The sequence below is a fragment of the Schistocerca gregaria genome, chromosome 7, assembly GCF_023897955.1.
Source record: "Schistocerca gregaria isolate iqSchGreg1 chromosome 7, iqSchGreg1.2, whole genome shotgun sequence".
NCBI lineage: Eukaryota > Metazoa > Arthropoda > Insecta > Orthoptera > Acrididae > Schistocerca > Schistocerca gregaria.
Window position 1 is genome coordinate 546,481,684 of NC_064926.1, and position 16,125 is coordinate 546,497,808.

At 44.2% G+C, this 16,125-nt stretch overlaps 1 protein-coding gene across 3 annotated transcripts in view; it reads right to left on the bottom strand.

The window, feature by feature from the left end:
• LOC126281359 (integral membrane protein DGCR2/IDD-like) overlaps positions 1–16,125 on the bottom strand; it is an 844,874-nt gene that overhangs the window by 194,788 nt on the left and 633,961 nt on the right. Inside the window, exon 2 of one of the 3 annotated variants that reach the window (XM_049980268.1) lies at positions 4,206–4,259. The exons of the other annotated variants lie outside the window; for them this stretch is intronic. Coding sequence (XP_049836225.1) covers positions 4,206–4,259 — 54 coding nt within the window. The remainder of the gene's footprint in view (positions 1–4,205; positions 4,260–16,125) is intronic. 3 annotated transcript variants of the gene reach the window in all.

Here is a 16,125-nt window from a genome sequence, read left to right on the forward strand (position 1 = left end):
ATTGAATAGAATTGGGAGAACAGTTTGTGGCATAACTTGACTAGAAGAAGGGATCGGTTGGTAGGACATGTTCTGTGGCATCAAGAGATCACCAATTTAGTACTGCAGGGCAGCGTGGAGGGTAAAAATCGTAGAGGGAGACCAATAGATGAATACACCAAGCAGATTCAGAAGGACGTAGGTTGCAGTAGGTACTGGGAGATGAAGAAGCTTGCACAGGATAGAGTAGCATCAAATCAGTCTCAGGACTGAAGACCACAACAACAACAACAATTCTACAACATATTGATGTCAACGATATAGACCTATAACTGCGTGCATCTGTCCTACGGCCCTTGCTGAAAACAGGAATGACCTGCACATTTTTCGAATCGCTAGGACCCTCCGTTGCTTCAGCGATGTACAATAAACTGCCGCTAAAATGGGGAGTAAGTTCTTTCGCACAGTCTTTAAAGTATCTTATGGGCAAGTCATCTGGTCCTGATGTCTTTCCGCTGCTAAACGATTGTAGTTGCTTCTCTATGCCGCGATCGGTTATCTCTATGTCTGTCATTTCGACGTTCGTGCGATGACAGAAAGGAGGGACCATGTTACGATCTTCCCTTGTGAACAGTTTCGGAAGACGGAACTCAGTATTTCGGCCTTCTGTCTGTGATCTTCCGTTGCGGCGTCAGTAGGGCGCTGGGTGAATGAATAGAGGTTTTCCAACTCTCATGCTACAGCTAGATGGTACTATTTTTCAACAAGTTCATGCTCGTCCACACACGGCATGTGTCCATAGGAATTGTCTGTGTGATTGTGAGCAACCAACGTGGCCAGCAAGATCCATAGATTTTTTTCCGGATAGAACAAGTATGAGATAGTAATAGAAGGCAGATTTCAGACTACTTAACGGATCAAAGCGAAAATTTCTGTTCCAACACTGAGAATGTTGAGCTTTTATGGAAAAAGTTCATGGCAATCGTAAAATGAATTTTAGACAGGTACGTGCCGAGTAAAACTGTGAGGGACGGGAAAAACCCACCGCGGTTCAACAACAAAGTTAGGAAACAACAGCGAAAGCAAAGAGAGCTTCACTGCAAGTTTAAACGCAGCCAAAACTTCTCGGACAAACATTAGCTAAACGATGTCAAAGTTGGCATAAGGAGGGCTATGCATGAAGCGTTCAGTGAATTCGTAAGTAAAATTCTATGGACCGACTTGACTGAAAATCCTAGGAAGTTCTGGTCCTACGTTAAATCAGTAAGTGGCTCGGAACAGCATATCCAAACACTCCAGGATGATGATGGCATTGAAACAGAAGATGACACTCGTAAAGCTGGAATACTAAATACCTTTTTTCCAAAGCTGTTTCACAGAGGAAGACCGCACTGCAGTTCCTTCTCTAAATCCTCGCACAAACGAAAAAATGGCTGACATCGAAATAAGTGTCCAAGGAATAGAAAAGCAACTGGAATCACTCAGAGGAAATTCCACTGGACCTGATGGGATACCAATTCGATTCTACACAGAGTACGTGAAAGAACTTGCCCCCCTTCTAACAGCCGTGTACCACAAGTCTATAGAGGAACGGAAGGTTCCAAATGATTGGAAAAGAGCATAGGTTGTCCCAGTCTTCAAGAATGTAAAATCAGAGAGATTCGAGCGCACAAGGAGGATTTCTGGCAGCCGTTCTTCCCGCGAACCATACGCGACCGGAACAGGAAAGGGAGGTAATGACAGTGGCACGTAGAGTGCCCTCCGCCACACACCGTTGGGTGGCTTGCGGAGTATAAATGCAGATGTAGAGATCACGTCAGATGTTAACTCCGACCCACTATCAAGTGTCCAGGATATCAAAGACCAGTTGGAACTGTTGTGAGCCTTGTTGCCTGAGGAGTGGACACAACAGCTACATGTTACTCTTCGTAACCAAATTATACTGTACATTGAGGCCAAAGGGGTCGCAGCGTCGTAGACCAACTAGTCTCATACCGCCAAGTAGTGTGTAAATTGGACTCGGTATTTGAATCACTCAAATAGCATCACACACCCTCTCAACCCATGACGTCTCATTTCGTTTCTTCTTCCTCTACTATGTGCTTCACTTTTTCATCAGGTAATGAATAAACACAAGTAATTTTGTGAGTAACCATCACTCTTCATTTAGTGTTTACGACATACATGAAGAAAAATTTACTCATCGTTTTCTTGCAGTCCACTTGTACAAAAACTAACACATGTTGTAAATGAGTAATGTTTAATACTTCTGTGTTTCTGCGTATGTGGACTACAAAAACCCGTGAGAAAAAGTTTTCTCCAAATTCGTCTTCAACTCAAAGATTGATCGTTAGTTACAAAACTGCACATGTTTATGTATTACAGTAAAGACAGCAGAAAAACACAGTAACACGCCATTGGAAAACGTGGTACATAAATGGCACAAAACACGAAAAACGCAGTTGAAAATGGGAATCATTTCCCGAAACGCGTCGTGCAAGAAATAAGTAAACAGAAAATGGAGGCTAGCAACAGAAAAATTTGTTTTATATACACTCCTGGAAATGGAAAAAAGAACACATTGACACCGGTGTGTCAGACCCACCATACTTGCTCCGGACACTGCGAGAGGGCTGTACAAGCAATGACCACACGCACGGCACAGCGGACACACCAGGAACCGCGGTGTTGGCCGTCGAATGGCGCTAGCTGCGCAGCATTTGTGCACCGCCGCCGTCAGTGTCAGCCAGTTTGCCGTGGCATACGGAGCTCCATCGCAGTCTTTAACACTGGTAGCATGCCGCGACAGCGTGGACGTGAACCGTATGTGGAGTTGACGAACTTCGAGCGAGGGCGTATAGTGGGCATGCGGGAGGCCTGGTGGACGTACCGCCGAATTGCTCAACACGTGGGGCGTGAGATCTCCACAGTACATCGATGTTGTCGCCAGTGGTCGGCGGAAGGTGCACGTGCCCGTCGACCTGGGACCGGACAGCAGCGAGGCACGGATGCACGCCAAGACCGTAGGATCCTACGCAGTGCCGTACGGGACCGCACCGCCACTTCCCAGCAAATTAGGGACACTGTTGCTCCTGGGGTATCGGCGAGGACCATTCGCAACCGTCTCCATGAAGCTGGGCTACGGTCTCGCACACCGTTAGGCCGTCTTCCGCTCACACCCCAACATCGTGCAGCCCGCCTCCAGTGGTGTCGCGACAGGCGTGAATGGAGGGACGAATGGAGACGTGTCGTCTTCAGCGATGAGAGTCGCTTCTGCCTTGGTGCCAATGATGGTCGTATGCGTGTTTGGCGCCGTGCAGGTGAGCGCCACAATCAGGACTGCATACGACCGAGGCACACAGGGCCAACACCCGGCATCATGGTGTGGGGAGCGATCTCCTACACTGGCCGTACACCTCTGGTGATCGTCGAAGGGACACTGAATAGTGCACGGTACATCCAAACCGTCATCGAACCCATCGTTCTACCATTCCTAGACCGGCAAGGGAACTTGCTGTTCCAACAGGACAATGCACGTCCGCATGTATCCCGTGCCACCCAACGTGCTCTAGAAGGTGTAAGTCAACTACCCTGGCCAGCAAGATATGCGGATCTGTCCCCCATTGAGCATGTTTGGGACTGGATGAAGCGTCGTCTCACGCGGTCTGCACGTCCAGCACGAACGCTGGTCCAACTGAGGCGCCAGGTGGAAATGGCATGGCAAGCCGTTCCACAGGACTACATCCAGCATCTCTACGATCGTCTCCATGGGAGAATAGCAGCCTGCATTGCTGCGAAAGGTGGATATACACTGTACTAGTGCCGACATTGTGCATGCTCTGTTACCTGTGTCTATGTGCCTGTGGTTCTGTCAGTGTGATCATGTGATGTATCTGACCCCAGGAATGTGTCAATAAAGTTTCCTCTTCCTGGGACAATGAATTCACGGTGTTCTTATTTCAATTTCCAGGAGTGTACAAACCGATCTGACTATTGGTTTCTCCGTTTCCTACAACCGTGTCTCACGAGGCGGGACCAGTAGTACGCGTTCAGCCACCTTATCAAGAAATGTAACGGCGCCGTGTCAGGAATGTGAGAGATCCTGTTGCAGATACAGGTAGAGATTGTTTCCGTGCATGCGCCAGACACTGCTGTCACACTCCACAGCGGGCTGGCGTGCACCAGCTGCCAGGAATGGATCAGGCAGCGCCTTGTGCTTTTGTTACCTGTGTACGGTGGCCCGGAAATCACAACATTCGTGCAGTAGCTCTCCCGGATACCTGCAGATGAGAGGTCCGCTAATTATCGCTGTGTTCATTCTTCCAGAAACATTTCAGGTGTGTACATTAAACGTGCAGCGCATAAGACAGTACAGTTATACTGGTGCCAGTGACAGCGATTATTTTCATTGAGCTATAATAAGCTGCTGTGTCAATATTAAAGTGCTCCAGTGAACAGGCTTTTTTGTTGTGATGTTAACTTCTTCCACCCTAGCCTATCCTGTGGAAGTACCTTCATTTCTGCGAAATTACTGCTATTCAAATACACTTGAAGCGTCTTACTGCAGGTTTAGTCCCCTCCTACAATCTCTCGCCTCCCCACCACATCACACACACACACACACACACACACACACACACACACACACACATACACACACTTGCCACCGTTATCAAAATAATTATTTATTCATGCCTCAGGATGAGTGCTGTTTATTGTCGCAGTTTTACTCCCGAATAAGGCTACGCTCTATACATACACTTTGGGAAAAGACTTCCTAACACTTCAACGTGCATTTTATATTAAAATATTTCTATTTTTCAAAAAAAGATTTCTCCTACTATTGACAGTCCGCGTTTTATCTCTTTGCTGTTGCCATCATCCCTTATTCTCCTCACCAAGTAGCAAAACTCGTTTTCTACTTGTAGTGTCTCATTTTATAATCTAATTCCCTCACCGCCAACCAATTTAATTTCACTACATTCCATTGTCGCAGCTTTACTTTTTGCTGTTGTCCTCTTCAAGATATTATCCATGATCTTCCAAGTTCTCTACTGTCTCTGACGGAACTGCAATGCTACCGGAAGTAAATATGTAGACATGAAGAATAAAGAAGTACAATGTTAAAGTTTGTTTAATTTAAAGCACGGGGTCATGCTGAGAAGTATAGCCTTTTCTTTTTTAAATAAAGCAAACTTTATTAACATTGGACATCTTTGCTCTTCATGTCTACATATTAATTTCTCAACAGAGTCACCCCGAGGAAGAAAACATGTTTCCCAACGAGAGGACAGTTTGTTGACACCGCCACTGTGGGTCTGTGGTCGTCAAACTACGGTTCTGCGTCGCAGATCGAGTATTCGTTCGGCCCACGGTTCTCAGCCGTATTCTAGAATGGTATGCCTCTAGCATACTAGGCTACAGACAAGGCTGTGAAAGTATGCTTGGACCAGAGGGTTGGGGCTGCCAGAATGAGGGAGGCGAAAAACTATTGGAGTTCCGTCAAAGGAATGGCTTGGTTCAGGAAAAAAGAGAGCCACAAGATTACCTGGTACAGTCAAGGCTTAAACAGAAAGTCGATAGTTGACCACTTCCTGTACGATGTTGACATGAAAAGGAACATCATTGATATTAAGGTAACACCATCAGAGGCCTTGGATAGCGACCACCGTTTGCTGGTAATGAACCCGAGAGGGACCAAGGATAATAAAGAGACAGGTCACCACGAAAGACGTTTAAGGGTATCGAAGTTGAAGAAGGAAGAAAGCAGGCTATAGTACCTACGAATAGTAAAGGAACGTATCCCAAAGGATGAACCAAAAACAGCAGAATAGGGCTAGAGCCTTTAGGGTATGGTTCCAGATGAGAACAATAGAGACAAGTGAAGAGTATCAACAAGAAAGAAAGAAGCAAAGAGAGTGGTGGCGGAGGAGAGAATGAAGTGGATGGAACAGTTCACCAGAATGATGAGGGAGGAGAGTGAAGGTTCAAAAAAAAGGTATTATGTGGGATGACTAAAAGTAAGAGGATGAACGGTACGACAGATTTTGCCCGAATGGTGAACAAAAGTGGCAAGATGTAGAGAATAAGGAGGAACTCAAGAATATGTGGAAGAACTACTGAACCAGAATGGAGACCTGGATTAGGAGGAGGAAGCCGAGGAGAAAAAAAGAGGAGAAAAAGCAAATAGAAAAAGACCTTACATGGGGAGAAGTGGCAGAGGCATTAGGTAAGATGAAGGGAGGAAAGTCACCAGGTCTGGGTGAGGTAAGTGTAGAGATGGTGAGAGCAGCAGGAGAGATGGGGATAGAATGGCTATATCGAGTAATGAAAATTGTGTGGAGACAGAAGATGATCCGAGAAGGCTCGAAGAAGAGAATAATTGTTCCGATCTTTTAGACGGGGAATAGAAAAGAGTGCAAGAACTATCGGGGGATAACACTGATGAGTCATTGTGCAAATATTTTTGAAAACATTTTGGAAGCACGAATTCGGAAAAAATTTGAATAAGGTATGAGAGAACAGCAACACGGCTTGAGAACAGGAAGTTCCACAGTGGATCTAATTTTTGCTGTAAGACAACTCCAGGAACAGCATTATGAATATGGAATAGATCTATTAATGACCTTTCTGGACATTGAAAAAGTGTATGACAGTGTATGTAGAAGCAAAATGTGGAAAGCCCTGGAGAACAGAGGAGTAGCAAAACAGATTATTTGGAGGATAAGGGAAATGTACCATGGAAGTGTTAGCTGTGTGAAAGTGGGAGGAGAGAGATCAGCTTGGATTGGACAGAAGAATGGCTTGAGGTAGCGAAGTGCACTATGGTGTTCGCAGATGATCTAATGAATTGGGGGGAATAAGGAGGAGGAAGTACAAGAGCAGTTGGACATATGGGAACGAACAGTACAAGAATATGGGATGAAATTTAGTAAGAGTGAGGCGATTATCGTATCAAGAACGAAGGAGAGAGGAACAGCTGGACTAACAATTGGTGGGGACGACTGAGGAGAGCGGAGAGTTTCAAGTACCTAGGAAGCCTGATACTGGAAGATGGAAAAAACGACAGAGAAATAAATGAGCGGGAGAGAAAAGCAGAAACATTTCGGAAGAGTATCAGAAGCCTGATGAGGAGCAAGGATGTACCCCACATCAGTAAAAAGCTTATATACCGATCCTGACATATACATCCGAAACCTGGGCTATGAAAAGAAGAGAGGAAAGCAAAGTACAAGTTAGTGAGATGAAATTGTTGAGGAGCAGTATTGGAGAGACAAAGAGAGACAGGTTAACGTAATGGGAGGATAAGAGAGTTAAGGAAGGTGGAACCATTACAGGAGGCGATATAGAAATCAAGGCTGAGATGGTATGAGCATGTTAAGCGAATAGAGGAGAAGAGGATATCCAGGAGGGTACACGAGACGAAACTGGAAGGAAAGAGACCAAGAGGAAGACCGAGAGACAGATGGCTGAAAGGAGTGGAGGAATGCGTCCAGAAGAAAGGAGACGACTGGACCAAGATGAAGACGGAGAAATGGTGGCAAGACAGAAGAAGATGTAGAGACTTATGTTCCAAACAGCCCTGACCATAGAGTGGAAACTGTCCAAGATGATGATGATGATGATGATGATGATGATGATGATGATGCTTCTAGCAGCAAACAGGAAAATGAAAAAAAGTTAACTAACGTTAAGAGCGCGTTAAAAGTATCTTTCTTGCTCAGTAGCAACTAACAGCAGAACCCAAAAACGTCAGATAAGGTTAAGAACTTCCTAAAAGTATATTTTTCTTCGCCAGTAACACATAAAATCATTTATAGAGAAAGTAACATTTTAAGATGTGCTTCATTTCAACTGACGTTGGTGAATTCGATCGTGAGCTGAGTAACGTTTGCCGGTTAGGTCAGGAGCACAGCGGTATGTCGTCTTCCTAAGTGCGCAAGTAGCACAGGTCAGCTGATGTGGCGTACATATGAAACGGAAATAACACGGATTTGTGAAGGTGCATTACAGACACTGTCGTCTTCAAATGTGGTACATTTTTGTAGCAAATAATATGAAATCAAATTGAGGCTTTTGTAACAGAAAGCAATGCTTAATAGAAAAACTATATTCAAACATTTGTGATCGGGCCTCATATTGCAAATACCATTATTAACTAATATAACACACTAAGTTCTGTATATTACCAGTTAATAGTGAGATCTGCAGGCAAGCGTGTGGCAAAGCAGTCAGGGCGGGGAAAGTGGCTGCTCTATATGTTTTGCCCTGAAGGGTGCTGCTGCGTGCCGAGAAGTGATCGGACTAGTTGAAACATACGTCGCCGTTGTTGTTGTCAGTGAGACTGACAGAGGAAGCTTGTTCCATTATTTTTTAGCAAAAGGCTTTTAGTCGACTGATGTACGGTAAGTTTTTTTATTCTGTATTATTCTTGTTACCTCACTTCTATGGAGACTACTGTACTTTACAATGTCAGTTTTTGAAGGATGTATTTTGGCCTAGAAAATTTCGTTCCCTCCCATTTACTTCAGTTAGATAGTTTCTTCTACATCTACATCTACATTTATACTCTGCAAGCCGCCTAACGGTGTGTGACGGAGGGCACTTTACGTGCCACTGTCATTATCTCCCTTTCCTGTTCCAGTCGCGTATGGTTCGCGGGAAGAACGACTGCCGGAAAGCCTCCAAGCGCCCTCGAATCTCTCTAATTAACATTCGTGATCTCCTCGGGAGGTATGAGTAGGGGGAAGCAATATATTCGATACCTCATCCAGAAACGCACCCTCCCGAAACTTAGACAGAAAGCTACACCGCGATGCAGAGTGCCTCTCTTCCCGAGTCTGCCACTTGAGTTTGCTAAACATCTCCGTAACGCTATCACGGTTACCAAAAAACCCTGTGACGAAACGCGCCGCTCTTCTTTGGATCTTCTCTATCTCCTCCGTCAACCCGACCTGGTACGGATCCGACACTGTAAGTCGGGTACCAGGTTGAGATTCATTGGGTGAGTGCTTAGAAAATGTAGTCTATCAACAAAGGAGGTGGCTTACAAAACACTCGTTCGACCTATACTTGAGCATTGCTCATCAGTGTGGGATCCGTACCAGATCGGGTTGACGGAGGAGATAGAGAAGATCCAAAGAAGAGCGGCGCGTTTCGTCACAGGGTTATTTGGTAGCCGTGATAGCGTTACTGAGATGTTTAGCTAACTCAAGTGGCAGACTCTGCAAGCGAGGCGCTTTGCATCACGGTGTAGCTTGCTGTCCAGGTTTCGAGAGGGTGCGTTTCTGGATGAGGTATCGAATATATTGCTTCCCCCTACTTATACCTCCCGAGGGGATCACGAATGTAAAATTAGAGAGATTCGAGCGCGCACGGAGGCTTTCAGACAGTCGTTCTTCCCGTGAACCATACGTGACTGGAACAGAAAAGGGAAGTAATGACAGTGGTACGTAAAGTGCCCTCCGGCACACACCTTTCGGTGGCTTGGGGAGTATAAATGTAGATGTAGATGTAGATGTAGATATTAAGGAGCAAGCTGCATAGATAAAAATCGCCGGAAATCGGAACCACAAACATGGAATCTGTTGCTATAGCACTGGCCATAGTACTCACTTAGGTACGGAGCATTAGTCTTTATGTAAGGTTTCAGTAAAATGCATATAGTTCTAAAATATTATAAAAATATTATCATTTTTTCAGTTAAAATATGCGTTATAATACATAGACTCAAAACGTGCAAGAGGTACGCTTTTATCAGTAACCACGGTTTGGTGAAAACTTGTAAGTAGGCTGTTTAGGTTTTCTTATTGGTAACGCCACATAGCGCTCTGTATGAAAAATCATTGGCTGTGCTGTGCGCAGTCTGTGGCTAGTTTGCATTGTTGTCTGCCATTGTAGTGTCGGGCAGCGGCAGATGGATGCTAACAGCGTGTAGCGTTGCGCAGTTGGAGCTGAGCCGCCAGCAGTGGTGGACGTGGGGAGAGAGATGGCGGAGTTTTGAAATTTGTAAGAATTGGTGTCATGAACTGATATATGTATTATGACTATAAAGGTAAATACATTGTTTGTTCTCTATTAAAATCTTTCATTTGCTAACAGTGCCTATCAGTAGTTAGTGACTTCCGTAGTTTGAATCTTTTAGTTAGCTGGCGGTAGTGGCGCTCGCTGTATTGCAGTAGTTCGAGTAACGAAGATTTTTGTGAGGTAAGTGATTTGTGAAACATATAGGTTAATGTTAGTCAGGGCCATTCTTTCGTAGGGATTTTTGGAAGTCAGATTGCGTTGCGCTAAAAATATTGTGTGTCAGTTTAAGCACATTCGTGTATAATTGTTCAAAGAGGACATTTCATATAGACCAGTCTTGTATAATTTTTCTAAGGGGACGTTTCATAAACTGAATTCCTCTTTGAGTGGCCACGTAAATCCCCGTCGGCACCTTTCCCGTGAAGTCCTCGAAGATGTTCTTGTAAGTTTCGGAAACAGATGAAAATCGGATGGGGAAGAGGCGGGACTGCGTGGAGGATGGCCGGATGACGGGGAACCCGAGGCGTCGGACTGCCGCAGACGTCGCCTCGCTTGTGTGTGGTCCGATGTTGCCGTGCCGAAGGAGGGGCTGCTGCAGGTGTGGACGAACCCTTCGAATTCGAATCACTATTACAGCCTAGAGTTTCTAACTCGCCGATATAGTTACGTCGCACACCGTCGCGTTACACGCGAGCGGCAGAAGGCTTCAAGTATGTAGACACGCAGAACAACACTACTGGCCATTAAAATTGCTACACCACGAAGATGACGTGCTGCAGACGTGAAATTTAACCGACAGGAAGAAGATGTGATATGCAGATGATTAGCTTTTCAGAGCATTCACACAAGGCTGGCGCCTGTAGCGACACCTACAACGTGCTGACACGAGGAAAGTTTCCAACCGATTTCTTATACACAAACATCAGTTGACCGGCGTTGCCTGGTGAAACGTCGTTGTGATGCCTCGGGTAAGGAGAAGAAATGCGTACCATCACGTTTCCGACTTTGATAAAGGTCGGATTGTAGCCTATCGCGATTGCGGTTTATCGTATCGCTACAATGCTGCTCGCGTTGGTTGAGATCCAATGAGTGTTAAGTATAATATGGAATCGTTGGGTTCAGGAGGGTAATACGGAACACCGTGCTGGATCCCAACAGCCTCGTATCACTAGCAGTCGAGAGGACAGGCATCTTATCCGCATGGCTGTAACGGATCGTGCAGCCACGTCTCGATCCCTGAGTCAACAGATGGGGACGTTTGTAAGACAACAACGATCTGCACGAACAGTTCGACGACGTTTGCACCAGCATGGACGATCAGCTCGGAGACTGTGGCTGTGGTTACTCCCGACGCTGCATCACAGACAGGTGCGCCTGCAAAGGTGTACTCAACGACGAACCTGGGTGCACGAATGACAAATCGCCATTTTTTCGGATGAATCCAGGTTCTGTTTATAGCATCATGATGGTCGAATCCGTGTTTGGCGACATCGCGATGAACGCACATTGGAAGCGCGTATTCGTCATTGGAATAATGGCGTATCACTCAGCTTGATGGTATGGGGCGGCATAGGTTACACGTCTCAGTCACCTCTTTTCCGCATTGACGGCACTTTGATCAGTGGACGTTATATTTCAGATATGTTGCGACCTGTGGCTCTACCCTTCATTCGATCCCTGCGAAACCCTACATTTCAGTAGGATAATGCACGACCGCATGGGACCATCTGGATACTGAAAATGTTCTACTGCTGCCCTGGCCAGCACATTCTCCAGATCTCTCACTAACTGAAAACGTCTGGTTAATGGTGGCCGAGCAACTGACTCGTCACAATACCCCAGTCACTACTGTTGGTGAACTGTGGTATTGTGTTGAACCTGCATGGCAGCTGTACTTGTACACGCCATCCAAGCTCTGTTGGACTCAATGCCCAGGCGTATCAAGGCCGTTATTACGACCAGAGGTGGTTGTTCTGAGCACTGATTTCTCAGGATCTGTGCACCCATATTGCGTGAAAATGTGATTAAATGTCAGTTCTAGTATAATATATTTGTCGAATGAATACCCGTTTATCATCTGCATTTCTTCTTTGTGTAGCAAATTTAACGGGCAGTAGTGATTGATGTAGAATGCTAATAACGTTTGTTTGATTTACAAAGGTTTAAGAATTTTCACATGAAAAATTCGGAACATTACTTTTGAGCACATCCTCGTATGATTCAGAAATTCGTTTTTTATCTTACTGTTATTCGTTTACTTCGTCTACTAACTGTACAATATTGCACCTGATATTTGGATTTTTGTGTTTTGCGGACGTGTGAAACCTGGTATTAGGACGTCCACGGCCGCGTCCAGTCCGGCTGTTAAGAGGAATGCGGTGCTCACGCGAAGCGACCTGCTTCGGAACGCCGTCGCGTCACGTATGTCAGGATACTATATAGCCTGATGCGGCACACGTGTTGGGTACTTTTTGTGCGTATTCTCTCGAGGGGATAAATATCGTAGTGTAACATATCACTAATCATGTAGCAACCGCTGATTGAATGGTATCCAGCGGTGAAAGATAAACTTTGCGTCGACAATGTTTGGTGGGTTTATCGCAGTTGTTCACGCTGCAGTGAGCTGAACCTAACACTTTAATCATGCAGAGCTCACACCAACAACTGGAGTGGCGCAGCTGTTCGAGATATACCGCAGCGTGCTTTTGGTGGTGTCGCTGCGATGTTGACTGATACTGGTTGTGCATCACTGATATTGCTTGCGCGTTTCCGTTTTGTCAAATGCCGTTTTCTGCCACGCGACTATAAGCTTAGTCGCCGGTACTCAGTGACATTCGTCTCTTGCCTGGCGACTATATTTTGAAACTCCAGCGTTAGGTCTCAATTTTCGTGAAATAAGATGTGCCGTGAGCCTTCTATTTCAGTGTTTTTTTTTTTTTAATTTCTAAATCTATATCTACATACATACTCCGCAATCCACCATACGGTGCGTGGCGGAGGGTACCTCGTACCACAACTAGCATCTTCACTCCCTGTTCCACTCCCAAACAGAACGAGGGAAAAATGATTGTCTATATGCCTCTGTACGAGCCCTAATCTCTCTTACCTTACCTTTGTGGTCTTCCCGCGAAATGTAAGTTGGCGGCAGTAAAATTGTACTGCAGTCAGCCTCAAATGCTGGTTCTCTAAATTTCCTCAGTAGCGATTCACGAAGAGAGCGCATGTCCTGAGGCTCAGGCGTGAACCCCATGCTGCCCGTAATCGCGATGTGATTGACATGCGTAATCACACTTCCATACTTATGAAAAGGTTCGAAACGAATAATACGGTCTGCTGCTATCCTGCAGCATGGGGTTCACCCCTTAGCCTCAGGATGTGCGCTAGCAGCGCATGTCGGGTGTTTCAAGCGTCAACTTCGCGTCTCAATATCTCGGGATGTAATGGGAATAGTGCGATGCAATCAACGCCATTGTGTATTTGCTTTGTCACGCTATGGATTGCTGAAGAAAAAATATAGGAGGTCCATTCAAAGAAACATAAGTTTGTGGTAAAAAACACATATGTTTTCGTTTTAGAATGTTTCCAAATATGTACATTCATTGTCCCCAGCCCTACATTGATACCGGTGAAAGTCGTTTTCCAATATCTGTTACTGTTGCAGAGATATTTTGGGTGGACAAGATAGCTGGGACACCCTGTATATTTAGAGTTAGCTGCCATTCATTACGCCAATCACAAATCCTGTACAAGTCATCTTGTATCCTCCTACAGTTACTCAACGACGACACCTTCCCGTACACCACAGCATCATCAGCAAACAGCCGCACATTGCTATCCACCCTATCCAAAAGATTATTTATGTAGATAGGAAACAACAGCGGACCTACCACACTTTCCTGGGGCACTCCCTCTCAGTGAGATAAAAACCAATTTCTCAGCAGACATAATTTTGTAGTTTCTGCTATTATAAGAAGACAGACCCTCCTTATAGAACCAAAAGGGCGACTCACATAAATTACGGGGTTAGAGATACCGAGCCGTGTTAGGAAATGTGGATTCAAGTATTGGAAATGCCTACGTTGATTAACAGTATTTGGAGAAAATGAAATGCCGTTTGCAGAGACGGTGATAAGTTATTGTAGGTTTCTCAATTTTTGAGACCGTAACATTTTTCTGATAAATTCGTAACCGGTTTCGGCCTTCAAAGGTCAGCATCTTCAGATACTACCGTTGACAACAGAAAAGCTAACACTAAGACATGAAACAAGTACAATTATTTTCACTGGGATGTCGCTCAGTTTGTGCCCACCTTTTGGAAATATTGTAATCTAGTCATGTTCTCCGCATTTTAAAATTTTGGGAAAAAATTGTTTTGCTTTTAATAATTTGTTATCCAGATTCCGTAGTTGTATTAATTTTTTTTCTCAGACCCAAAAATTTAAGTTTTAGTTGTGCGAATGTGACTTTCCACAACAGTTGCCTTATTTTCAGGTTCAAGAGCCTTCTTACACATCTACATATCCTTTAAAAAAACCATGTTGCTAATAAACGTCCATTACAGTTAATGAAATTTGTATTTTTTATAAATTTTTTTGTGGTGGTCACAAAGTAACCTTTCATTTGGTGTACACAATACGGAAAATGTGTTGGTATTACCAAGATAAAACGTATTATTGCGGTTCGAATTGTTTCCTGATATGGCAGTGACCTTACATCCACAAATATACATGTATTGCTCCTTGCTTTTGGAGCCACACACCCTGTCTCGTCATCTGTCATGCTTAATGACGAAAACTAGGTGTCAGAACGCTGTTTTCTCAGGTTCGCAACGGCAAAACCGCCAAACACACAGGACAGCATATTCGAGATAACATGACTCCACCAAATTGACGCTTCCGCACGCACAGCGATTGGTCTCATGTTTGAAAATGTGACTTAGATAATAGATACGTGATAAGCCATACATGTAGCTCTCTTTGCCGTACTGAGCTTCGAAACAAACATCAAAGTCACGTGACAGGTGAAATGAAGAGGAGATCCTGTCATTACGCGCTACTGAAGCTGAGCTCTCTTATTTATGGATGAAACACAGCACTGACTTTAACATCACATCTGAGCGACCTGCTGCAACAGTATTTACGATCACGACAATAAACTTTATTTTAGGGATACCCTTGATATTGATGCGATACTTATCGTTTTCTTGTGAAAGCACAAGAAAACATTGCTTTTAACATTGTGCTAACAGTTCTTTTTGTATGCATTTCTCATATCGGCCAGAATTAATTTTGTTTCAGAGAATTCCCCTCCAGGTTTTGATACACTGTGCGACGACTGACTCATGGGCCACACAGGACACGAAGTTAATCTGTCAATCCAGTAAGAGGTATTTCACTTTCAGACGAACCTTGAAAAACACATGCAAAATCTTTTTATGCTGGTTTCACAAATTACACGAGTTTTCATCCATCAAGTCCTCTTTTTGCAGACAATAGACGTTTACTTGTTATGGATTTACTGATTACTGAACAGGTACTAAAACACCATTAACACTAGAAGCAGAAAATATTAGAAAACTTTGGTGATTTAAAAAAAAATTGTTGTAGCGAGTCTGATAAAATGAACATTTTGTGGCCTTAAAATCTTCGTTATTTATTAAATCTTGGATCTGGCGATCCACATAAATCCCACTTTTCGGTTCTGGTTATCGACACAAATTAACAAAATCTTTCTACTAATAATCTACAACTGAAGATTTTCTCTCACTTTTATGACTATTAATGTTCTGACAATAGTAGTAGCTTTTATTCAATAACGCTAGCCTTGGGAATTCTCGTGGATTTTTATAAAAACTAAACCAAATTGTAACTTAGTGTAGTATCAGATGGAATGAAACTAGTACATGTTCAAGTATAGAAATTTCCTTCGAAGTCGTATCTGTAAAAATACCTCATAGCTATTTCTGCGAAAGAGTGGCTTTTTTTTCCTGGACACCAACGCCGAGAAAAAACTGTGGCACATCACCTTCATTTAATTTTCGTCTGAGAGCGGACATGTCAATGAGAAAACATTCAGTCGAGAAACGTTTGCTGTTTAGTACTGTATTGCCTTTTGTCTCAA